The 25,443-nt window shown below is 50.9% G+C and overlaps 1 protein-coding gene across 1 annotated transcript; it reads right to left on the bottom strand.

Moving 5' to 3' along the window:
* Nucleotides 1-12,954: 12,954 nt before the first annotated feature.
* Nucleotides 12,955-23,477, bottom strand: LOC310818619 (uncharacterized protein; the record flags this gene model as incomplete). The annotated part of the gene is made up of 14 exons (XM_083689616.1): nucleotides 12,955-13,443; nucleotides 13,549-14,182; nucleotides 14,246-14,671; nucleotides 15,366-15,509; nucleotides 15,660-16,641; nucleotides 16,956-17,109; nucleotides 17,166-17,215; nucleotides 17,638-17,926; nucleotides 19,078-20,568; nucleotides 20,665-20,939; nucleotides 21,377-21,528; nucleotides 21,719-21,957; nucleotides 22,338-22,467; nucleotides 23,263-23,477. 14 exons carry the CDS (start codon nucleotides 23,475-23,477, stop codon nucleotides 12,955-12,957), a joined length of 5,670 nt encoding a protein of 1,889 aa, XP_083545742.1.
* Between the last annotated feature and the right edge of the window lie 1,966 nt (nucleotides 23,478-25,443).

A 25,443-nucleotide genomic window follows, 5' to 3' on the forward strand; every position in this document is an offset into this window, starting at 1 on the left:
ATTCTTTTTGTTTTTGTCAATGTCAGCTGACAGGCGAGGGTATGGTGGAGTAGCCTTTACTATAGTGCCCTGTTCTGTGATGTACAGGAGGAAGTCTGGTTTAGATCCTGGATATTGGCGGTACCACTGGATGTTGTTGATACTGCTGTCATCATATTTGCAGGAGAGGTGGACATTTCTCCCCTCCACATCATGCTCTTCAGTAGAGGATGGCTTTATACCCCCAAAACTGATTCCTGAAAAAAAATTGCAATGGTAAATGAATATTAAATTACGAAATTACGTTTATGTGTCCTTTATGCATATCATATGTAACATATTGTAAATGTAACACTCTCACTGCAATATAAGATTAGATTCAAAGACAAACACTACAGGTTCAATACAGTTTATTCTAACTCACCTAAAAGAGCTGCAAAGAGGAGAGACGAGAGGAGCAACATCTTGGCAGACCTTTGAGTAACAAACAGAGAGAACACAGAGACCTGACTACACTTCTTCACTCTAACATCCCCTCCATGTGGACCTACGGCTACACAGCACCCCCTACTGGCGCTAGAGGGAATTACTGTGATGTGCTCTTTACACAGTGCAGCTCAAAGACACATTATTTGATATCAGATCATTTGATGTTCTTATTGGTACTGAATCAGCAAATAAACAGTGAGAATCAAATGCTAGTAGGGCAGCGTAACACAATGATAGTAAATGATGAATGAAGACAAATTATATATATATGTATACACACACACACACACACACACACACACACACACACACACACACACACACATTGTTTTTGTGATTCAACTGTAATCTGTTTTGACATAATTTGTGATACTCAAAATAAGCACAAAGATCATGGATAGTTGTTTCTCTAGAACGACTTCATTCTTTGCATGTCTTCAGGTTTTTGTACAGTGTCTCTGGGTTTCCTGTCACTGTGGGCCTCAGGGCACAGTAGTAGAGAGCAGAGTCTGTCACTTCAGCAGAGGAGATCTCCAGATCCACACGGTTCTGGTCTTTGTCATGTGTTATGTTCAGTCCTGGTATTGGGTTGGTTATGTATTCTCCATACTCCATAATGAGGAACTGTGGTGCTGATCCAGGGTTCTGGCGGTACCATAACAAACTGTTAGAGGTGACTGAGCTGGTGTACTTGCAGGAGAGGTTAACACTACTCCCCTCCATAGCATGCACTACATCTCTGTGTGGTGTGATTGAATCTTCTTCAACACTTGGACCTGTGAAAGAGGAGCATGATGTAATTATTGAGCAAGTAACAACTTACTGTGTATCAATACTTCTTAAGTATATAGTAAATAATCTTTTTAAGTATATTATGTGAACAACAGTTGGTATTCCTGCTACATATACATTCAGTATTTGAATTCTTACCCACAAGAGTGCAAAACAACATCATTGAATAGAGCAGCATCATAGCTAAAGCACTGTGTCAGATAGAGAGACAAGAAGCTTTGCTGAACCAGAGTGATCTTCACTTGGAACATTCACTTTTAAAGGCTAAATGGTTCTGCTCACTGTCTGTTAAGAGTGATGTTGAGCTCCTCCCATTTAACACAATACAATGTTGCATATTGGCTTCAGTGAGACAACCATGTTGGCAATGCACTGTAGTGTACTCATCGCTCCACTAGGTGTCAGTATTGTCAAATGAAAGGGGGATCCGGAGACGAGAAACACTCTCTCAGGTAATAGGAGGTTTTTGTACAGCGTTTCTGGGTTTCCTGTTACTGTGGGCTGCAGGGCGCAGTAGTAGAGAGCAGAGTCTGTCACTTCAGCAGAGTCGATCTCCAGATCCAAGCGGTTTCCACGAACTTTAGCAGACAATCTTGTATTTGGATTCAGAGGATCTGCATGCCTTGTGGTGGTCCCTGATCCCAAGATGAACATGAGGAACTCTGGTGCTTGTCCTGCATCTTGACGATACCAGAAGAAATAATCACCACCTCCAGCAGTTTTGGAGTAGTTGTAGGAGAGAGTAACAGTGGTGCCTTCTACACTAGACACTTCAGTCTGGACTGCAGTGAGGTCCTGAGAACTGACATCTGGACAAAAAATTATTTTTTAAAACTGTTAACAATATTGATCATTCCCTTTAATTTTCTCTTTATTTAACTTTAATTCAAAATATGAGCAACAGAATGAGTATCATATGGGAAAACATTGTATCACCTACCCATAAATATGTTCAGGAACAACAGAGAACACAGCAACATCATCTAACATGAAACAGAGACAAATGATGACTGAACATTCCATCCTGGTGTTTATGCACTTCAGTCTCTGTTTAGCCCCTCCCCTGCCACAAGCCCCTCCCCTTAGTGTAAATAGCCATGTTTCATGTACTGTTGGTTCATGTGAGGTTTTTGTACAGTGTCTCTGGGTTTCCTGTCACTGTGGGGCTCACAGCACAGTAGTAGAGAGCAGAGTCTGTCACTTCAGCAGAGGAGATCTTCAGAGAAACATTCTTTTTGTTTTTCTCAATGTTAGCTGACAGGCGAGGGTATGGTGGAGTAGCCTTTACTATAGAGCCCCGTTCTAAGATGGACAAGAGGAACTCTGGTTTAGATCCTGGATATTGGCGGTACCACTGGATGTTGTAGATACTGCTGTCATCATATTTGCAGGAGAGGTGGACATTTCTCCCCTCCACATCATGCTCTTCAGTAGAGGATGGCTTTATATCCCCAAAACTGATTCCTGAAAACATTTTGCAATGGTAAATGTCCTATATGCATATCCTATGTAACATATTGTATATGTAACACTGTCACTGCAATATAAGATTAGCTTCAAAGACAAAAACTACAGATTCAATACAGTTTATTCTAACTCACCTAAAAGAGCTGCAAAGAGGAGAGACGAGAGGAGCAACATCTTGGCAGACCTTTGAGTAACAAACAGAGAGAACACAGAGACCTGACTACACTTCTTCACTCTAACATCCCCTCCATGTGGACCTACGGCTACACAGCCCCCCCTACTGGCGCTAGAGGGAATTACTGTGATGTGCTCTTTACACAGTGCAGTTCAGACACATTATTTTATATCATAATTTATAATAATATATGCCATTTAGCTGACACTTTTATCCAAAGTGACTTACATTGCAGTGAGTGCATACATTTTCCTCTATATGTGGTCCCAGCAGGAATACATTATAGTATATTTATCTTGACCACTATCAAGTATTTATTTGATGCTGTAGATTTGGGGCAGTTTGCATGTATCATCAGAGAGAGCTTGTTTTGTGATTCAACTATAATCTGTTTTGACATAATTTGTGATACTCAAAATAAGCACAAAGATAATGGATTGTTGTTTCCCAAGAAGGACTTAATTCTTTGCATGTCGTGAGGTTTTTGTACAGTGTCTCTGGGTTTCCTGTCACTGTGGGCCTCAGGGCGCAGTAGTAGAGAGCAGAGTCTGTCACTTCAGTGGAGGAAATCGTCAGATACAGGTGGTTTCTCTCTTCATTCAGTCTCGTTGATAATCGTGGGTTCTGATTTCGGGCATCTGGGGTCCCTAACCCTGATATGGTCATGAGAAACTCTGGTGCCTTTCCTGCATCTTGGCGATACCAGAAAAAAGTATCTCCAGCTGCAGCAGTTTTGGAGTATTTGTAGGAGAGAGCAACTTTGGTGCCTTCTAAACTAGACACTTCAGTCTGGACTGGAGTTAGGTCCTGAGGACTGACACCTGCATAAAAAAGTTTTTTTAGGTGTAAAATGTAAATGATTCATAAGCTTTAATTTCATTTTTATTTAAGTTAAATGTTACAAAATATGAGCATCGCAATAAATACCACATTGAAAAACATCATATCACCTACCCATGAATATGTTCAGGAACAGAAGAGAACACAGCAACATCATCTTAGATGAAACAGAGACAAATGATGACTGAACATTCCATCCTGGTGTTTATGTACTTCAGTCTCTGTTTAGCCCCTCCCCTGACACAAGCCCCTCCCCTTAGTGTAAGTAGCCATGTTTCATGTACTGTAGGTTCATGTGAGGTTTTTGTACAGTGTCTCTGGGTTTCCTGTCACTGTGGGCTCCAGGGCGCAGTAGTAGAGAGCAGAGTCTGTCACTTCAGTGGAGGAGATCTTCAGAGAAACATTCTTTTCGTTTTTGTCAATGTTAGCTGACAGGCGAGGGTATGGTGGAGTAGCCTTTACTATAGAGCCCTGTTCTGAGATGTACAGGAGGAACTCTGGTTTAGATCCTGGATATTGGCGGTACCACAGGAGGTTGTTGATATTGCTGTCATCATATTTGCAGGAGAGGTGGACATTTCTCCCCTCCACATCATGCTCTTCAGTAGAGAATGGCTTTATATCCCCAAAACTGATTCCTGAAAAAAAATATGCAATTGTAAATTAATATTAAATTACGAATATATAGTATGTGTGTCCTTTATGCGTATCATATGTAACATAATGTTTATGTAACACTCTCAATGCAATATGACATTAGATTCAAAGACAAACACTACAGATTCAATACAGTTTATTCTAACTCACCTAAAAGAGCTGCAAAGAGGAGAGACGAGAGGAGCAACATCTTGGCAGACCTTTGAGTAACAAACAGAGAGAACACAGAGACCTGACTACACTTCTTCACTCGAACATCCCCTCCATGTGGACCTACGGCTACACAGCCCCCCCTACTGGCACTAGAGGGAATTACTGTATGATGTGCTCTTTACACAGCACAGCACAATATACATTCAGTATGTTTCCTTCAGTTCAATTAGCAAGGAGTGAATTCTTACCCACACGAGTGCAAAACAACATCACTGAATAGAGCAGCATCATAGCTAAAGCACTGTGTCAGATAGAGAGACTAGAAGCTTTGCTGAACCAGAGTGATCTTCACTTGGAACATTCACTCTTAAAGGCTAACTGGTTCTGCTCACTGTCTGTTAAGAGCGATGTTGAGCTCCTCCCATTTAACACAATAGAATGTTCCATATTGGCTTCAGTGAGACAACCATGTTGGCAATGCACTGTAGTGTCCTCAACACTCCACTAGGTGTCAGTATTGTCAAATGAAAGGGGGATCCGGAGACGAGAAACACTCTCTCAGGTAATAGGATGTTTTTGTACAGCGTTTCTGGGTTTCCTGTCACTGTGGGCCTCAGAGCGCAATAGTAGAGAGCAGAGTCTGTCACTTCAGCAGAGGAGATCTCCAGAGAAACCTGAGTTTGGTCTCCATTCCGACTGACAGTCATTCGACCATCGTTCTTTGGTTGAGAAACAATCAGCAGGAGGAACTGTGGAGGTGATCCAGGGTTCTGGTGATACCACTGGAGATTCTGTGCAGATGAGTAGTTGCATGATAGTGTGATATTGCTGCCCTCCAGTCCATGCACCTCCTCTCTGGTTGGCTCAATGGTCTGTCCATCACTACCACCTGCAATAAAGATTATTTATTAATCTGTTATTACTTTTTCATAAAAAATACGAAAATATTAAACCACATTGACAATAACATTATGGAATGATTAAGGAAATAGCATTGACATTAGTTTTGAAATGACATTTGAAATGACATCATGGAAAACAATGTTGGCAAATGTTGATTACTTACATGCAAGTATTGAAAGCAGAATACATGTATAGATTGGCATCATGACTGCATTAAAACTGAAGGTCAATTTGAGAATGATAGGGTATTCTTAAACTGAATTCTCTAAACACACACCCCATGGTTTTGAATTAATTGTTTCATGTGATTTCTGTCACCTTTTAAGCTCCACCCCAAATTACTTGAAAGATGAACAGATGTATGTATGGTTGTTGTTGAACAAACCTAATTCATCATGTGGTATTGAAATATGATTGTATTTGTCGCCCTCTACTGGATGTTGTGAATTCATGTCTGTTATTTTGACTCTACTCAGAACTTTACATGCAGACACACGCACACATACACACACATACACGCACGCACACACACTCACCCGCACGCACACACACACACACATACACACACACACACACACACATACACACACACACACACACACACACACACACACACACACACACACACACACACACACACACACACAAACAAACACAGTTGTTAGCAGTTAGGCTCGTCCGGAGTACTTAGTGATAATAGAAGCATTAGTGTTGGGGTTTCATGCTTGTGCTGCTTCCATATGTACTACTGACAACCCACTCCACTCTCTCCCTCTCTCCCCTCCTCTCTCCCCTCCTCTCTCTCTCCCTCCTGCCCTCCACCCCATTCTCTCCCTCCCCCATCTCCCTCCAGCCTCCCCCAAGGGGTCCACTAGGGAGAGAGGGGAGTCCACTCCAGCGATGTGGTCAGTTCCTAGCCAGCTCGCTCACATCAGCTCACATGAGATGACATAAGATGACATGACATAAGATGAGATGACATAAGATGAGGTGACATAAGATGACATGACATAAGATGACATGACATAAGATGAGATGACATAAGATGAGGTGACATAAGATGACATGACATAAGATGACATGACATAACCTGAGATGACATAAGATGACATGACATAAGATGACATGACATAAGATGACATGACATAACCTGAGATGACATAAGATGACATGACATAAGATGACATGACATAAGATGAGATGACATGACCTGACCATAAGATGTGTCTGTAGTGCGTGTACAGTAACCGTCCCTGTAAGGACCTGCTTGCCCTGTGTTGTGTTGATGAACAGAGATCTGGGAGGCCAGGACGGAGGAGTTCAACTTGGACTGTGTGGGGGTCTGGTGAGGGGTTAGGGTTAGGGGGGTGGGGGGAGGGGATGGGGGGGGGGGGTCCTGGGATGAATTGTTCCTTTGTGAGAACGCTCTAGGCTTGTATCAATGTCTCTGCTGGAGAGGTCTTACTCCACACTGACAAGCGAGGGGATCACACACCACACACACACACACACACACACACACACACACATACACACACACACATACGCCTGTGTGTGTGTGTGTGTGTGTGTGTGTGTGTGTGTGTGTGTGTGTGTGTGTGTGTGGTGTTATTTGCTGGGGGTGTGTTTAGCGGGGAGTGTTGTGTTTGAGAGCAGTCGGTCCATCTGGTCAACATTACCTTCACAGGGGACATGGCTCCAGGCTGTGAATATGGCACACACACACACACACACACACACACACACACACACACACACACACACACACACACACACACACACACACATACACACACACACATACACATGTACACACACACACACTTAAACACACACACACAAACACATCCATACACACACACACAAACACAGACACACACACACACACACATAAACACATGCACACACAAACACACACACAAACACACACGCACATGCACACGCACACGCACACACCCTTTTGTACAAGAAGTGTGATGTGATGAAGGACAGATAACTGGTCTGGTCTGGTCTGGTCTGGTCTGGTCTGGCCTGGTCATCTTTACAATCAGGCAGTGGGGTGGCCGCCCCTACCCACTAGAAGGACCCAACACTGGCTCTTGTATGAATGGAGAGAGGGGAGGAATGAAGGACACTCCCACACTATCTTACATCACCTGGAGGCCTAACACTTATCAGACACGGTCTCAAGATTGGTTAGTCCTCGAGGTCTGTGTCTGCCTTTAGTCATGTGCTCCTCGGGCAGGAATGACCTGCAGGATACTCTTAAGACTTGCTGCTTTAGTATACCTGAGCCATTTTAGGAACCTGATTTAAGATTCCTCAGTGGAGGAGTGATCTTGTTCTAATAGATTGTTGTCTGTAAAAGTTTTGCCTTTTTAAAATCTTCATGTAAATAATAGTGATGTGTATATATTTTGTAATCAGGGCACCCTTGAAAAAGAGACCTTGGTCTCAAAGGGACTTCCCTGAATAAATAAAGGATCAATACAAATAAAAAAAATACAACAATGTTCATCATGAAGACTTATAAAATGAATAATGAAGACAATAAAAATGTGCTTTTGAATAAGGTCTACTGTCTGTGGCTTCTTTAACTCATGTTAAATCACGACAACATTCTAGAGGGAAGGGATGCATGCCCACACACGCGCACATACGTTGCACGTACACATACGCACACACACACACAGACGCACGCACACACACACACACACACTGATACACACACACACACACACACACCCTTGCTAGGCCTCAGGAAAGGCGTGAGAGCTGGCTCTAATGACTATGGATTACAGGTTAGAGAGGCCACATCTGGAGAGTTCAGCACACGCTACCTCCCTCCCTCCCCCCTCTCTCTCCCTCCTCCCCCCTCTCTCTTTCCCACACTACCCCCCCTCTATCTCTCTTTCTCTCTCTCTCTCTCTCTCTCCCCCCCCCCGTCTCTCTTTCTCTCTCCCTTTAAAGCCAGATAAAGGTGAGTGTGGTTTGTCATTCACAGACGTGCAGGTGGGTTAGAAGTGAGTTAGGGAAGTGTCCAGTCAACCACACTGCACTGTTGCAGACTCCCAAAGGAACAATTCATCCCAGGTGCCCCCCCCCACCCCCCACCCCCCACCCCCACCCCCCACCCCCCCACCCCCACCCCCCACCCCCCCACCCCTCTCGCCAGGTGATTTCAGGCAGACAGCACACCTGTTTCTGAGGGGAAGATTCAGGAATGTGACTCCTTGGGGGTGTGTGCGTGTGTGTGTGTGTGTGTGTGCGTGTGTGTGTGCGTGTGTGCGTGCGTGTGTGTGTGCGTGTGTGTGTGTGCGTGCGTGTGTGCGTGCGCGTGTGTGTGTGTGTGCGCGAGCGCGTCTGTGTGTGTGTCTGTGTGTGCGTGTGAGTGCGCGTGTGTGTTTGTGTGTGTGTGTGTGTGTGTGTGTGTCTGTGTGTGCGTGTGTGTGTCTGTGTGTGCGTGCGTGTGCGTGTGTGTGTGCGTGTGCGTGTGTGTGTGTGTGTGTGTCTCCAGACTAACGGAGGAACGGGTTACGGTTAGATGCTAGTGTCATTCAGTCTTCTCCTGGGAGCAGCGTTAGGAACTTTAAACTGATTTAATTTGATTTAACTGATTTTATTTAATTTAATTTAACTGATTTATAGTACAGTATGCCTGGTGTGTATCTCAGTGACCTTAGATCAGTCATAGCTACCAGAGACTCTACCCAGAATGGCACACTCCTCCCTCCCTCCCTCCCTCCCTCCCTCCCTCCCTCTCTGCCCTGACCTAGATACTGTCCTGTCCCAGGGAGGCTCAGTGAGTCAGCAACAAACCTCGTCACCCCACAGTTGTTTTAGTCGACTCACCACCCTAAACCAGCTAACCTGAACTAACCCATCTATCAGCCCTCATCCATTGTCCTCTCTCCTCTCTCCCTCCTCCCCTCCCCTCCCCTCTCCTCCCCTCTCCTCTCTTCTCCTCTCCCTCCCCTCCTCTCCTCCTCTCCTCTCCTCTCCCCTCCATCCTCTCCTCTCCCCCTCCATCCTCTTCTCTCTCCTCCTTTCCTCTCCTCTCCCCTCCCCTCTTTTCCTCTTCTCCTCCTCTCCTCCTCTCCCCCTATCCTCCTCTCCTCTCCTCCATTGTGTTGTAAATGTCTCTCTCAGTCAGGCTGTTCCCAATGTGATGTCACAATAATGCAAACCTGCTGTACGACACAACGATGTCATTTTTTACACACACACACACACACACACACACACACACATCAGAGGCCAGGGAAGGTCTGGAGAACATCCGTCTCCATCAAACCCAAGGATAAGCAGGACCAGCACACACACCCGCTGTGCCCTAATAGTCTGTGATGCTAAGAGGAGTCTGGTCTAATCAGTATCTCTGTTCTCTCTAAAGGGTTTTCCACCCTGCTCTTTTATTGACAAAAAACAGATGGCTCCTCTGTCTTGTTCATCTCCTCTCCTCTCTTTTTATCTCTTCTGCTCTCTCTCTCTTTCTCTCTCTCTCTCTCTCTCTCTCTCTCTCTCTCTCTCCATCACATGTGGTAACAACCCAACACAAACATCACAACATTCTTAATGTCTTCCAGAATCTTCCAACAGTAAAACTACGGCTCTGAAGATGTCAACAACGTCCTCAATTACTACAGATCCCAGCATGCCCTTCAATCATGCCTGCATGACAACCACATGGTAACCACTAACTCGATGCAGGTGCTGGAGACGCTCTGAGCGGACGTGTTGGTGATTGGTGTCGTTGGTAACAGGTGAAATTACCACAGCGATGGAGTGTGGTGTCGCCGGGTGGGTGGAGCATCGGTGACACAGGCGTGTTCACAACGAGCAGGTCAAATGAAACATTCTGGCCTTGAAAATAGTTCTAATATTTCACACACCCGAGCGCCACGGCAACGCCCCTGGCAACGGCTGAGTATGTGCTGACTGGTTTTTACGGCTTTAAAATAGAGCCCCTAGTTATTACCTGTGTGTGTGTGTGTGTGTGTGTGTGTGTGTGTGTGTGTGTGTGTGTGTGTGTGTGTGTGTGTGTGTGTGTGTGTGTGCCTCCTGCTCCAGACCCTCTCTGGCATCTCCCAGCTGGTTTAGAATTTATGTCCATGTTTTTCCCAGAACGCACCACTCCTCTAGCCAAGCCATTTACTAACACTCATATTTACTGCTGAGGGTTAGGGTGTGTGTGTGTGTGTGTGTGTGTGTGTGTGTGTGTGTGTGTGTGTGTGTGTGTGTGTGTGTGTGTGTCTGTCTGTGTGTGTGTGTGTGTCTGTGTCTGTTTTCGCGTGAGCAATGGTGGACAGTGTCCTAATTCTCAATAAACACTGGAACTGGATCAAGATGCCTGGGAGGGGAGGGGAGGGAGGGAGGGAGGGGAGAGATGAGCGATAGGGAGAGATAATAGGAGAAACATAACTATGACTATATGAGGGAGGAAGGAGGGAGGGAGGGGAGATGGAGGGAAGGAGGGAAGGAGGGGAGATGGAGGGAAGGAGGGAGGGAGGGGAGATGGAGGGAGGGAGGGAGATGGAGGGAGGGAGATGGAGGGAGGGAGGGAAGGAGGGAGGGAGAGGAGATGGATGGAGGGAGAGGAGAGGGAAGGAGGGAATGAGGGAGGGAGAGGAGATGGAGGGAGGGAGGGGAGAGATGAGAGATGAGAGATAATAGGAGAGACATACCTATGACATCATCACCTTCTCTGAGGCCACAAGGTCATGTGATCCTGTCTCCATCTGTGTTCCTCTGACAACTGATTCCTCTGTGAACCAGACAGATGACTCATGCTACACGGGCCCATCTGATAGGTCGATCATGCTGATAGTGACATGGATAACACAGGTCAGACAACTCAATTAATCTGAATATTAATATCAGTAATACAAGTCGTTTATATTAAAACAGAAAAAAACATATATAAATATAAAATCAATGAGCTTTCCACCACTGTCAAGACAGCAGAGTCCCATCTCTCATAGACTAAACACCCATCTCTGTGTAGTTGATTTACTTACTTAGACAAATGAACTTATTGTAAGTAGCTTTGGGTAAAAGCCTCTCCTCTTCACACACACACACACACACACACACACACACACACACACACACAGGCACACGCACTCACATTCACGACCAAGACCTGATCCAACATTGGCCCTGAAGTATTTCGATGTTCAACAAACGATACTAAGACGACCAGGCTCAAATCCTTTTGCCTTTTATTTATAAAATGAAGCTGTTGAAACTCAACTCTCTTCATGACAAGAGGCTTAAAATAACACCTTTACACCACAGTCTTTACAAGACAAATAATTTAAGGCAAAATGAAAAATTTAAATGAAAGCATGGAAAGAGGATTTATGAAAACATGGTATCAGCATCCACATGCATACAGCATGTTCTTGGGCTAACACTGGGTCACACACATTAAAGCACTGAATCTAAATTATTGTAATTATTACAAATATCATTTTTCAAAGACTTGGCCAATGTATCAGTCTGTACTGGATACTGACTAACCCTAACCTGAACCCTATGACTGAGTGCACTATATCTAACCCTAACTAACTCTAACCCAAACCCTAACCCTAACTAACCCTAACTAACCCTGACCCTAACTTTAACCCTACCCCTGTTGTTGTTGTTGTTGTTGTTGTTGTTGTTGTTGTTGTTGTCGTTGTTGTTCCCTGAAATGTTCTGAGACTTTGATATGAGCACCATTTTAACAGTTTAATCTGTGGCCTCCACAGGCCGAGTAAAGGAACTATGGCAACGTGACAATTTACAGAAACACAAAGAATATCGTAGAAATACAAATATATATCGTAGAAATACAAACAATATGGTAGAAATACAAACAATATCGTAGAAACACAAAGAATATAGTAAAAAATACGAACAATATCGTAGAAACACAAAAAATATTGTGGAAATACAAACAATATGGTGGAAATACAGTACCATCTATATGATCATAAAACATGTCAGAGCAGGTCCTGACTTTGACGCTCTGTCTTCCAGACAGTAGACCAACCCCAGACCCTCTGATGTGGTAAACCGACCCCTGACCCTGACCCCTGACCCCTGACCCTGACCCTGATCCCTCTCTGGGGGGGGGGTGTGGTAGACCAACCCCAGACCCTGTCCCTGACCCCTGACCCCTGACCCTGTCCCTGACCCCTCCCTGTCTGTGGGGGGTGTGGTTAACATCTTATATTTACAGTCAAACAGCTTCAACACTTCAGTCTTTGGTTGAACAGTATTTTCTGCACTCAAGTTTGCAGTTTCTTTGGGCTTAACTGACACACACTCTATGCTGCAGGTGTGTGCGTGTGTGTGGGTGGGTGCGTGTTTATGTGTATGTATGTGTGCGTGCGTGCGTGCGTCTGTCTGTGTGTGTGTGTGTGTGTGTGTGTCTGTGTGTGTCTGTGTGTGTCTGTGTGTGTGCGTGTGTGTGTGTGTGTGTGTGTGTGTGTGTGTGTGTGTGTGTGTGTGTGTTAGATGACGTGCAGGTAGGTAGTCTTGGTGTCGGTCCCTATAACGTTGTGTGCGCTGCAGCGGTAGAAGCCGGTGTCTTGGCCGCTTGGGTTCCTGACCACCAGCGACCCCTGGGGGGTCAGGTAGCGGTTGCCGTAGAGACGGGCCTGCCCCGTGACGCGCAGCTGTGATTGGTCGGGCATCTCCCAGGTGATGGTCGCCCGGGGCGTTGCTATGGCGAGACAGGTGAGCGTGACGACGCGGCCGGGGCGCGTGTAGGTCAGGGGGGCGGGGCCTGAGGTGATGCGGGGCGGGAAGGCGATGACGATGACGGGGACGGTCAGGACCGACGAGGCCTGCTGATTGGCCGACCTGCAGGCGTAGTTTCCGCGGTCGAACACAGACGCCTGCAGGACTGTCAGAGTACCGTCCTCCAGGACCGAGTAACGACCCGATGTCTGGCCACGGGACAGAACCACCCCGCTGGGCAGCAGCCAGGAGAGGCTGGGGGGGGCAGAGGGGGCAGAGGGGGCAGGGCTGGAGGGGGCAGGAGGGGCAGGGCTGTCTGGGGGGGGGCATGGAAGCTGAAGGTCCTCTCCGTTGATGATGCTCACCAGAGAGCCTGTTCTAGTGGTGACTATTGGTGGTTCTCTCCTCCCTGTCTCTGGGGCTGGGCCTCTGGGGCGAGGTGCCTCCGTGGAGACTGGGCCTCTGGGGCGAGGTGCCTCTGTGGAGACTGGGCCTCTGGGGCGAGGTGCCTTTGTGGAGACAGGGCCTCTGGGGCGAGGTGCCACTGTGGAGACAGGGCCTCTGTGGCGAGGTGCCTCTGTGGAGACTAGGCCTCTGGGGCGAGGTGCCTCTGTGGAGACTGGGCCTCTGGGGTGAGGTGCCTCTGTGGAGACAGGGCCTCTGGGGCGAGGTGCCTCTGTGGAGACTGGGCCTCTCGGAGGAGGTTTATCCTGAATGACGTCCAGGTGTATTTGTAGCTGCGCCTCCCCTCCCTCGCTGCGGGCGACACACACCATCGTCCCGGCATCCGTCCCCCTCACCCCCCGGAGCTCCAGGGAGCCGTTCCGGTGCACCGTGACTCTGCTGCCGTAGTACGGCACCGGTAGAGCCCCGTTACCGGGCAGGAGCCAGGCCAGGCGGGGGGGCGGGGCGCCCCGGGCGGGGCATGGTAGCACCACCGTCTGACCAATCACAGCCCGGCGCCTGGTGATGATCTCACCGCCGCCGCTGCTGCTGCTGCTGCGGGGGGGGAAGGAGGGGGGGGAGGTCAGGACTCTCACCCTCACCCTCATCTGGTCCCGCCCCCCCGGGTTCTCAGCGTGGCAGACGTACTCCCCCTCCTCGGCCTTGCCAACCGCCGACAGGAATAGCGTCCCGTTGTCAAACACCACCATGGGGCGTGGCCGCGTGCGCCCACCTCTGTCCTCCCCCGGAAACAACGCGCTGCTCGCCGTGGTTCCGTCTGGCAGGCGCCAGCGAACGGACAGGCCCGGCTGACCGGACGCCACACAGTCCAGCGTCAGGGCTTCGCCGTGCGACACCGTCCGGTTGGCCGGCTGCTTGGGCTGCTCGATCTTGGCCGGCTCGGTTACCACGGCGACCTTGAGCAGCCGGTAGTCGTCTCCCATCCTGTTGCGTGCGACGCATAAGTAGTCCCCCGCGTCTGCCTGCGTCACCGGCCCCAGTGACAGGCTGCCGTTACCGGACACCTTCAGCCTCCTGTCGAAGCTGGAACACACACACGTGCGTGCACATGCGCAAATGAATACTTTTTTCACAGTAAAGCATTACATCAAAGAACCCAAAATATAACAAAGGTCATACAGATAGTCAAGGATACAGGTAACACTGTCTTCACCACACAGCTGACATTGACACACACACACACACACACACACACACACACACGCACACACACACACACACACACACACACACAGCAGTATCTTCCAAGCTGCCTAGCTTTTTTCTTTGGGAGGCCTGTAGTTTACAGGCTACCGACTGTCAGGTAATGTACATGTCCAAGGCTGCCAAATACCAGCATTACCAGCCAAATACCAGCATTACCAGCCAAATACCAGCATTACCAGCTGACACCTGAAGCCAAGGCCACTAATAACTAGGGGCCGGTATTTTAACAGTTTTGTCGAAAAGGCTTCCTCCATGTAAAGATCGCACACACAAACACTGAGGGGAAACGTTAATTACATTCATTACTAGCTACTGTCTGTACCCCCATGTATCAACATGTGTTCAGTTGGCTAGCTAGCTGCTCTCCTTACCACTAACTAGCTAACTTCTCTCTTCAGGCCCATTTATCAAAACGTTAGCTTGCTATTCTCTCAACATGCATTAGCTACAGATGAACGCACACACACACACACACACACACACACACACACACACACGCACACACACACACCTGTAGTTGGCGTCCACCAGTTTCCTGCTGGGAGTCCTCCAGATCACAGTGGGAGGAGGGTTTCCAGACACGGAGCAGTGGAGGAGAAGGAAGCCTCCGTCGGCCACGGTACTGAGGGGGGGGGTAGGTCCGATCACAGCCCTACTGAGGGGGGAGGCAGGGGGAAGGCTAATGGGGGAGAGGGGGGAAATGATAGTGTTGTTGATGGGGGAGAGGGGGGGGGCTGGGGAGAGTCCCATCACCTCCACCTTCACCGTCCTCGTGGCCCCGCTCACCACGTTGCTAGCCCAGCACTCGTAACTCCCAGCGTCCTCGGCGGCGAGGCTGCGTATGAACAGCGTTCCGTTGGGGAAGATGAACAACTTCCTGAAGAGGACCTGGGAGGGGCGGAGCCACGTGCCCGCCGGGGTCCGCCAGCGCAGCGAGGTGGGCGGGACGGAACAGTCGGCGTAGAACGGCAGGCCGGCCGTCAACACCGCCCTCTGGTGGTCAGGCTGGGATATGACAGGAGGCAACGGCACCCTCTGGCGGTCAGGCTGGGGTAGGACAGGGGGGAACGGCACCCTCTGGCGGGCAGGCTGGGGTAGGACAGGGGGGAACGGCACCCTCTGGCGGTCAGGCTGGGGTAGGACAGGGGGCAACGGCACCCTCTGGCGGTCAGGCTGGGGTAGGACAGGGGGGAACGGCGCCCTCTGGCGGTCAGGCTGGGGTAGGACAGGGGGGAAGGGCGCCCTCTGGCGGCCAGGCTGGGGTAGGACAGGGGGGAACGGCGCCCTCTGGCGGCCAGGCTGGGGTATGATGGGCAGTGGAGACGACACATGGAGACGCACAGCCAGGCTGGCAGCGCCGGCCAGGTTCGACGCCACGCAGCGATACACGCCCCGGTCTCCTGGCAACGCCCCGGAGATATGCAACGTTCCGTTGGGCTGCAGGGAAACCCTCCGGGTGGGGGAGGTGTCAGGGGCGGGGTCAGAGGTCAGGATGGAGCGGTCAGGAAGCACCCAGGTCAGGAGGGGGGTGGGGACTCCGTCAGCGTGGCACGCCAGCCGCACCTCGCTGCCCTGGGGGGCCCGTGCCTCGCTGTGATTGGGCAGCTGCATGCGCGGGGGGCGGGACCATATGTCCAGTGTCACCAGCATCCTGTCCCTGCCCAGGGAGCTGTGTGCAGTGCAGATATACGTCCCCCTGTCCTGCAGCTGTACACTCCAGATAAGAAAGGTTCCGTTTGGCAGAACCTCGAAACGCTGAGACCGGGAATCCAGTGACATCACAGCTCCTGAGAGAGAGAGAGAGAGAGAGAGAGAGAGAGAGAGAGAGAGGAGGACAGGGATAGACAAAGAGACATCATGAAATCAAATAATTACTATGAGGTTAAAGTAGAGATTCTCAGCTTTAATTCAATATTTTCTTTTTTCAGATTGGTTTCAGCCTGCAGATGTCTGGAAAATGGTCTTGTGGACAGATGTACCAGAATGATTGCAGGTTTGGATCTGAAAAAAAGGATCTGCCATAAGTTGTGTGTGTGTGCGTGTGTGCGTGTGCGTGTGCGTGTGCGTGTGCGTGTGCGTGCGTGCATGCGTGTGTGTGTACCTGTGGAGACCTTGGTCCAGGTGAGTGTTGGGGGGGGTTCTCCCGTGGCTTCACAGGGCAGCAGAGCAGTGCTGTGGGCGGGGACAGACACCGAACGCATGTGGGGGGGGGAGATCTGAGGACGCACCCTCATCCTGGGGGGCTGGGGGGAGTGCTGGGGAGAGGAGGGGCGGAGGGGGGAGTCTGGGAGGGAGTTAATCCTTGGGTTACTGCCTGGGAGTCCAGTTCTGGTCCTGGTAGGGGGGGTGGTAGGGGTAGATCTAGTAGGGGTAGATGTAATAGGGGTAGATGTAGTGGTCATAGGGGTAGATGTAGTAGGGGTAGATGTAGTGGTCATAGGGGTAGATGTAGTAGGGGTAGATGTAGTAGGGGTAGATGTAGTAGGGGTAGGTGTAGTAGGGGTAGATGTAGTAGGGGTAGATGTAGTAGGGGTAGATGTAGTAGGGGTAGATGTAGTAGGGGTAGATGTAATAGGGGTAGATGTAGTAGGGGTAGATGTAGTAGGGGTAGATGTAGTAGGGGTAGATGTAGTAGGGGTGGATGTAGTAGGGGTGGATGTAGTAGGGGTAGATGTAGTAGGGGTAGATGTAATAGGGGTAGATGTAGTAGGGGTAGATGTAATAGGGGTAGATGTAGTAGGGGTAGATGTAGTAGGGGTAGATGTAGTAGGGGTAGATGTAGCAGGGGTGGATGTAGCAGGGGTGGATGTAGTAGGGGTGGATGTAGTAGGGGTAGATGTAGTAGGGGTGGATGTAGTAGGGGTGGATGTAGTAGGGGTAGATGTAGTAGGGGTAGATGTAGTAGGGGTAGATGTAGTAGGGGTAGATGTAGCAGGGGTAGATGTAGTGGTAGCAGGGGTAGATGTAGCAGGGGTGGATGTAGTGGATGTAGTGGTAGAAGTGATGGGGACTAAGGTTGTGGTAGTAGTGGTAGTAGTAGAGGCTGGACTGGAGGCCGGGGGAGAGACTGGACTGGAGGCCGGGGGAGAGGCTGGGGTAGAGGCCGGGGGAGAGGCTGGGCTGGAGGCCGGGGGAGAAGCTGGGCTGGAGGCTGGGGAAGAGGCTGGGGTAGAGGCTGGGGAAGAGGCTGGGGTAGAGGCCAGGGGAGAGGCTGGGCTGGAGACTGGGAAAGAGGCTGGGGAAGAGGCTGGGGTAGAGGCTGGGTTGGAGGCTGGGGAAGAGGCTGGGCTGGAGACCGGGGGAGAGGCTGGGTGGGGCTCCTCTACAGAAGCCTCCTGGTCTGGGACGGGGGTTTCTGTGTGACTGGGGTGTTGATTGGAGCCGTTGGATATTGGTGTGTGTGTTGGTGTGTGTGTTGGTGTGTGTGTTGGTGTGTGTGTTGGTGGTGTGTGTGCCGGGGTTGTAGCTTGGCCTGAGGACATGTCACTATGTGTGACCGTGGGTTGGTGTGTGTCCGTGAGTTGGTGTGTCTGTGTGAGTGTGTGTGTCTGTGTGTGTGTCTGTGTTGGGGTGTGTGTCTTTGGGAGTGTGTGTGTCTTTGGGAGTGTGTGTGCGGTTCCAGTGCTGTCAGAGAGCAGAGCAGCAGTGTTTGTGGAGTGAGTCACCCTGTCTGTGTGTGTCTGGGGGGGAGGGGGGGTGGCGGGGAGAGAGGCAGCGGGGGAGGCAGGGGGGGAGGTAGGGGGGGAGGCAGGGACGCTGCTCATTGCTGTGTCTGAAGGAGCAGCGGTCACAGGAACAGACGTGGAGGCTACAGCTGCAAGGCTAGGAGTGGTCGTAGTCGACAGAGTGGTTGTAGGGATCAACTTGTGTGGTCCAGTAGGGGTCAGCCCGTGTGGTCCAGTAGGGGTCAGCCCGTGTGGTCGAGGGGCAGGGCGCCCTCTAGGCCTGCTCATGCGTTGTCGCTGGCCGATCCTTCTGCGACTGCCCCAGGGGCTTCTGGGCCGCGAGGGGATAGAGCTAGAGAACGTCCCCTGGCTGGAGGTCCTTGGTCCAGACTTGGGGCTGATAGGAGAGACCCCCTTCTCCGTCTCTGTCTCTGTCCCCTTCTCTGTCTCCTTCTCTGTCTCTGCCTCCTTCTCTGTTTCCTTCTCTTTCTCCTTCTCTGTCTCTGCCTCCTTCTCTGTTTCCTTCTCTTTCTCCTTCTCTGTTTCCTCTGTCATGGCGGTGGTGGTTTCAGATCGGCTGATTGGCTGGGAGGTGGTTTCAGATCCACTGATTGGCTGGGAGGTGGTTTCAGATCCACTGATTGGCTGGGAGGTGGTTTCAGATCGGCTGATTGGCTGGGAGGTGGTTTCAGATCCACTGATTGGCTGGGAGGTGGTTTCAGCTTGGCTGATAGGCTGGGTGGTGGGTTTAGGGGCAGTCTTGTGGCGGATCTTGGCCAACAGGTCAGCCCATTTCTGCGGATCTATCTTGTGTTTGCTCATGTCAAACCTTCGCCTGCTGTTAAACCGGTTCTTCCTCTGTTCAACAGGAAACCCTCTCCTCAGGCCACTCCCCCTGCCCTGGCCACGCCTCTCGGGACGTGTTGGGGGGTACCGCCGGATCTGGGGTGCCCGAGGTCTGAGACCCCTCCTCTCCTCGCCCTGGTCGTCTCCCGACCCTCCCTCCCCCCCGCTCTCTCCTTCCTCCCCCGCCTCCGCTCCCAGAGGCACTGGGATCCTGCTTGACATGCCGGCTGCACCCTGTGGCCTTCTGGGATATGTCCTGAGAGGCGTAGCCAGGCGTGCAGTCAGAGCCAGCTGGGTGGAGAGGGCGTCGACCCCGTGTTGATTGACAGCCATGCAGCGGTAGCTTCCCGCGTCGCTCAGAGAAGGTAGGGGGAGGGACAGGCTCCCGTTTGCCATCACGGACACGCCCCTTGACACGCCCCCTGATGTTCGGCCCCGCCCCACGACGCTCCCATCAGGCAACACCCAGCTCACCTCCACCGCCGGCGAACCAGAGGCCTTGCACGGCAGACTGACAGGTTGGCCGACCAATCCCATCACAGCAGCCCCGCCCTGCTCCCCCTCCAGTGCGGCGGAGGACTCCTCCACTGCCAGACGGACAGGGAGGACGTCCACATCCCCCCCGGCCCGTGCTACACAGTGGTACAGCCCAGCGTCAGACAGATCCACTCTCTGCAGAAGCAGACCGGTGCTGGACAGCTGGACTCTTCCATCCGAGCTGCGGTAGGGGGGGGAAAGCCGGGATCCATCTGGGAACACCCACTGCAGACGGGGGGGGTGGGCGGAGCTGAGGGCGGGGCATGAGAGCTCCACCCGGCCGCCTGCTACTGCAGCCAGGGCTGTGGGGGTGTGGTTGGTCTGGATGAGGACCCAGGCCCGGGAGTCAGGGGGGGGGGCAGGGTCCGGCCGGACAGACACCCGGGTCCTCAGGGTAAGTTTAACCCTTCGTCTGGTGGACTGGGCTGTGTGGAGCAGCAGGCTGAGGGAGGGCTGGAGCAGCCAGGGGGGGGAGGCAGCGATGCTAGCCCGGAGCCCTGTGTGGTGGTCCCCCTCAGCCCCGGGGGTCTGGAGGTACCGGTGGCCCCCCTCCGCCGCGGAGGCCGGAGCTGGAGCTCCACTCAACACCAGGCTTCTCTGCAGCCTCACGGCCGTCTCACTGTAGTACGCCATCAGCCCCCACAGCCGGTCGTACCCCCCCAGCCCCTCCACGGAGCAGTCCAGGGACAGAGACAGAGAGAGGGAAAGGGAGCGGGGGATGGAGGAGGAGGGGGAGAGGGAAGAGAGGTCTGCAGGAATGACGTCAGGGGGCTCTGATTGGCTGACGTTGCAGCTCAGTTCGACGCTGTTCCCCTGTTGGTCAGACAGACCCAGGGAGGCGTGGCCTAGCGGCTCTTGCCAGGCCTCGATTGGCTGAAGCTCGCTGTGGTCCGCCTCCTCCGGAGATGCCCTGTTGGGGGCGGAGATTACAGGCGCAGCGCAGGATAGGTCAGTCTGCTGTAGCAGGCCACTCCCTCTCAGGTGATTGGGCGAGGCACAGACCGGACACTGTGGTCGCCCGGGGCAACGCAGCAACCCTGGAACAACAGAGGGTTAGAGGTATATGTTATTTTTATCACACAGAATCTCCCGTTATTGATGTGTGACCCAGAATCTACCAGTAACCATTTTTTAAGGGACAACTTGCTTTAGGTATATTTACAGTGTAAAAACCCTTGCATGTGTTTCCACATTGGAGAGGGTTAGGGGGTTACAGATATACCGTACCGGGGTTAGGGTTAGGGGTTAGGGTTAGAGGGTTAGGGTTAGGGGGTTACAGATATACCGTACCACGGTTTAAGGTTAGGGTTAGGGTCAAGGGTCAGGGTTAGGGTTACTAGGGTTAGGGTTAGGGGTTAGTGGTTAGGGTTAAGGGGTTACAGATATACCATACCATGGTTAAGGTTAGGGTTACTAGGGTTAGGGTTAGGGTTAGGGTTAGGAGTTAGGGTTAGGGTTAGGATTATGGTCGTACCGGGGTGTTTGAGGCTCCAGGCCTGCAGCCAGGCCATGCTACAGTCACAGCTCCAGGGGTTGGTCTGCAGCGCCAGGGTCTCCAGTAGGGGGGCGCCACTGAGGCTGTCTCTGGCCAGGCTGCTCAGGCTGTTGTTGGAGATGTCCAGATGTCTGGAGGGACAGGAGTAGAGCAAGTAGTACACTACGTCACATCTAGTACAACTAGTACACTACGACACATCTACTACAACTAGTAAACTACATCACATCTACTACAACTTGTATGCTACGTCACAACAAGTACAACTAGTACCCTCCCTAGTACACTCCCTAGTACCCTCCCTAGTAGGTAGAGACTGACCTGAGGGCGGAGAAGCAGTAGGTGTGCAGCAGTGATAGGGTGCAGAGGCTGTGAGGGTGGAGCTGCTGGAGGCGGTTCCCCTGCAGCCGGAGGAGCCGGAGGGCGGGGAGGTGGAGGAGGGCTTGGGGGTGGAGGAAGGTCAGCCGGTTGTGGTCCAGGTGGAGCCGCAGCAGAGATGACAGGCCGGAGAAGGACCAGGCCGAGACCTCTGTCAGTTTATTATAACTCAGCTTCAGGACCTGGGGGGGGGGGGGGGGGGGTTATAGGGAGGTCAGCTGTCAGGGGTCATTCTCTATCTGTAGGGAGGTCAGGGGTCATTCAGGGGTCATTCTCTAGCTGTAGGGAGGTCAGGGGTCAGGGGTCATTCTCTACCTGTAGGAAGTCAGGGGTCATTCTCTACCTGTAGGGAAGCCAGGTTAGGGTTAGGTCGAGGGTGAGGTCAGGGGTCATTGAGGGGTCATTCTCTACCTGTAGGAAGTCAGGGGTCAGGGGTCATTCTCTACCTGTATGGGAGGTCAGGGGTCATTTTCTACCTGTAGAGAGGTCAGGGGTCATTCTCTACCTGTAGGGAAGCCAGGTTAGGGTTAGGTCGAGGGTGAGGTCAGGGGTCATTCTCTACCTGTAGCGAGTCCAGGTCCCTGAACGCTCCGTCTGGGAGGTCATGGAGGTCGTTCCCATGAAGCATCAGCAGCTCCAGCCTCTTCAGCCCGGCCAATGAGCTGTCAGGGATCCGCCTGATGTTGTTGAACCTATCACAGCACAGCAGCACCATCAACCAATGGAAGGCCATTAAAACAGTGTGTGTGTGTGTGTGTGTGTGTGTGTGTGTGTGTGTGTGTGTGTGTGCGTGTGTGCGTGCGTGCGTGCGTGCGTGCGTGCGTGCGTGCGTGCGTGCGTGCGTGCGTGCGTGCGTGCGCGTGCGTGCGTGTGCGTGCATGTGCCTGTGCGTGTGCATGTCTGTATGTGTGTGTATCTGAGTGCAGCAGCTCCGTGCCAAGACATGGCAAACCACTAAACTAAGCAGACCCGTTGTAACTGCCATCGTTAACGCAGTCAAAGGTCAAAAGATGGATGTTTTGGACACTTTTAGTACACATGTTTTTCGTTAAAGTCAGCTTTCAAACAAGACGTGGCCTACAAAGAAAAAAGTCAAACAGCTTGTCAGATATTGTTGTGTGTCAGCTGTGTGTGTGTGTGTGTCAGCTGTGTGTGTGTGTGTGTGTGTGTGTGTGTGTCAGCTGTGTGTCTGTGTGTGTGTGTCAGCTGTGTGTGTGTGTGTGTGTGTCAGCTGTGTGTCTGTGTGTGTGTGTGTGTGTGTGTGTGTGTGTGTGTGTGTGTGTGTGTGTGTGTGTGTGTGTCAGCTGTTGTGGGAAGCTTAACTGTGTGGTGAAGACACCTATATCCATGACTATTTGTATGACATTTGTTATATTTTGGTTTCTGTGATGTAATTCTTTACTGTGAACCCAAATAAAGTATTCAAGTGTGTGTGTGTGTGTGTGTGTGTGTGTGTGTGTGTGTGTGTGTGTGTGTGTGGTTCTTACCCCAGGTTGATGCGTAGTGTGTGTGTGGGGAGGCCCGGGGGGATGGAGAGCAGGGCCCTGAAGGTGCAGTGCAGCTCAGCCGGCTGGTGGCAGGAGCAGGGGGGGGGGCAGGCCTGCCCCGGGGGAGGGGGGAGGGCCAGCCCTGGGGGGGGTGGGAGGGCCAGGAGGAACACAGCCACAGACAGGGACAGAGACACACTCCCTCTGGGACTCATCCTCACCCTGGGACACACTGGGGCTTCTCACTGCTGACACACACACACACACACGCACACACATACACACACACACGCACACACACACACACACACACACACACACACACACACACACACACCACACATATGAACTCAACATGTGCAGACCAGTGCAAACTGCTGTCAGTCCAAGAAGTCTTTGTTTCCTGGCCGGCATGGGGACCTGGTCTCTTACCTCTACAGAAGACCTCTGGACCCTCTAACCCTAACCTCTGGACATTTACCACAACATTCTACCAGTTAGCTCCAGTATTCTACTAGTTAACTACAACATTCTACTAGTTAACTACAACATTCTACTAGTTAACTACAGCATTCTACTAGTTAACTACAGCATTCTACCAGTTAGCTCCAGTATTCTACTAGTTAACTACAACATTCTACCAGTTAGCTCCAGTATTCTACTAGTTAACTACAACATTCTACTAGTTAACTACAGCATTCTACCAGTTAACTACAACATTCTACAGTAACTCACACACAACTGTCAAACCTAAGTTTGTCCATTACGTTTTATTGGCAGCATGGTTTCAGTTATGTACATCTTAAGAACACAGCAGCACATAACCATCCTGTACTGAACATGGAGGGTGACACACAGCATTCTAACAGTAACTCACACACAACTGTCAAACACACACACACACACACACACACACACACACACACACACACACACACACACACACACAGTCAAACTATAAGTCGAAGCAGGCAGCTAAACTATAGCCAATTGACTCTACCAGCTGTACCCGCGGCCAGAGAGAAAGCTTTTACGAGTTCCATTTCGGCTCGCTGCCAACCTGCGTCTATTAGAAGATTTACTGTGGTATAATTAAGGACTAATTGCGGTTAATTACTGCGATGTAAAACAGGTTTAGATTGATTTGAGCATCTGAGGGGTTGCAATTTGACAGCAGTTTCTCTTTCTCTCTCGTTTCTTTCTCTCCAGTCGCGCACAGGTAAGTTCTCTCACACAGTTTCAACCAATTTGCGAATAAGATAATTTTACTAATTTGGCAATGCATAATTACAAACCTCGCAATCCCTCGATGCGAAATGGTCAAGTTCCTGCATTTCATTCACATTATTTCCATCAAGCAATCATTTGAATCCAAAGAGGAGATTTCGCAAGCGCCGAAATAGCATAATAGCTTTCTCATTCATTCATTTGATTCCAGATCTCCCAAATGAAAAACTTTGATAAAAATGCAAAAGGTTACTAACAATAAGCCGCCGCTATAAGCTGTCCAACTTCAATATAACTTTTTACTAAAGACACAGGTGAGATGAAAAAAATACTATTCACCATATTATAAAATGCAGCCCCAAGAAATCATCCAATAGATATTGGTAGATTTAGATATTGGTACGTCTTGCTCCGTGTGAGGAACAGCCCGACTATTTGGGGACGCGCCTCCGCTCTCAGTAGTGGGACGGGAGGGAGGGACGGGGAGGCTGGAAGGGAGGGACGGGAGGGAGGGAGGGGGGAGGGAGGGAGGCTGGAGACGGGAGGGGAGCTGAGGCAGGCGGCCCTGGAGACAGAGACAGCGGTGAAACAGACTTCTCTCCAAGGAATGTTCTCCTGCCTCATCAGCCTCTCTGTTGCACGCGTGATCGGGGTTACACCGGCGGTCACACATTACCGCGAGCGCGAGAGTTGCAAAGCTAATTACGGTTTTTGTTCAGTTACCAATTCCGTCACCCGCGTTAACCGTGTGTGTCGCGTTTAAAGTGTGCGTCGCGTTTAAAGTGTGCGTCGCGTTGCACTAACAGGCCTATAGGAACTGTTTCTCTTTGAGGCACGCAGCGCCAAGTTAACCTCTGAAAACCTCATTGGCTTTTACAGCCTGCATATTCCAAACATTTTCGAAACCAAAAACCCTCTTTTCTGAAGAAGCCCTGGGAGATGTAGAGGAACTAA

The sequence above is a fragment of the Argentina silus genome (genome assembly GCF_951799395.1).
Source record: "Argentina silus genome assembly, chromosome: 18".
NCBI lineage: Eukaryota > Metazoa > Chordata > Actinopteri > Argentiniformes > Argentinidae > Argentina > Argentina silus.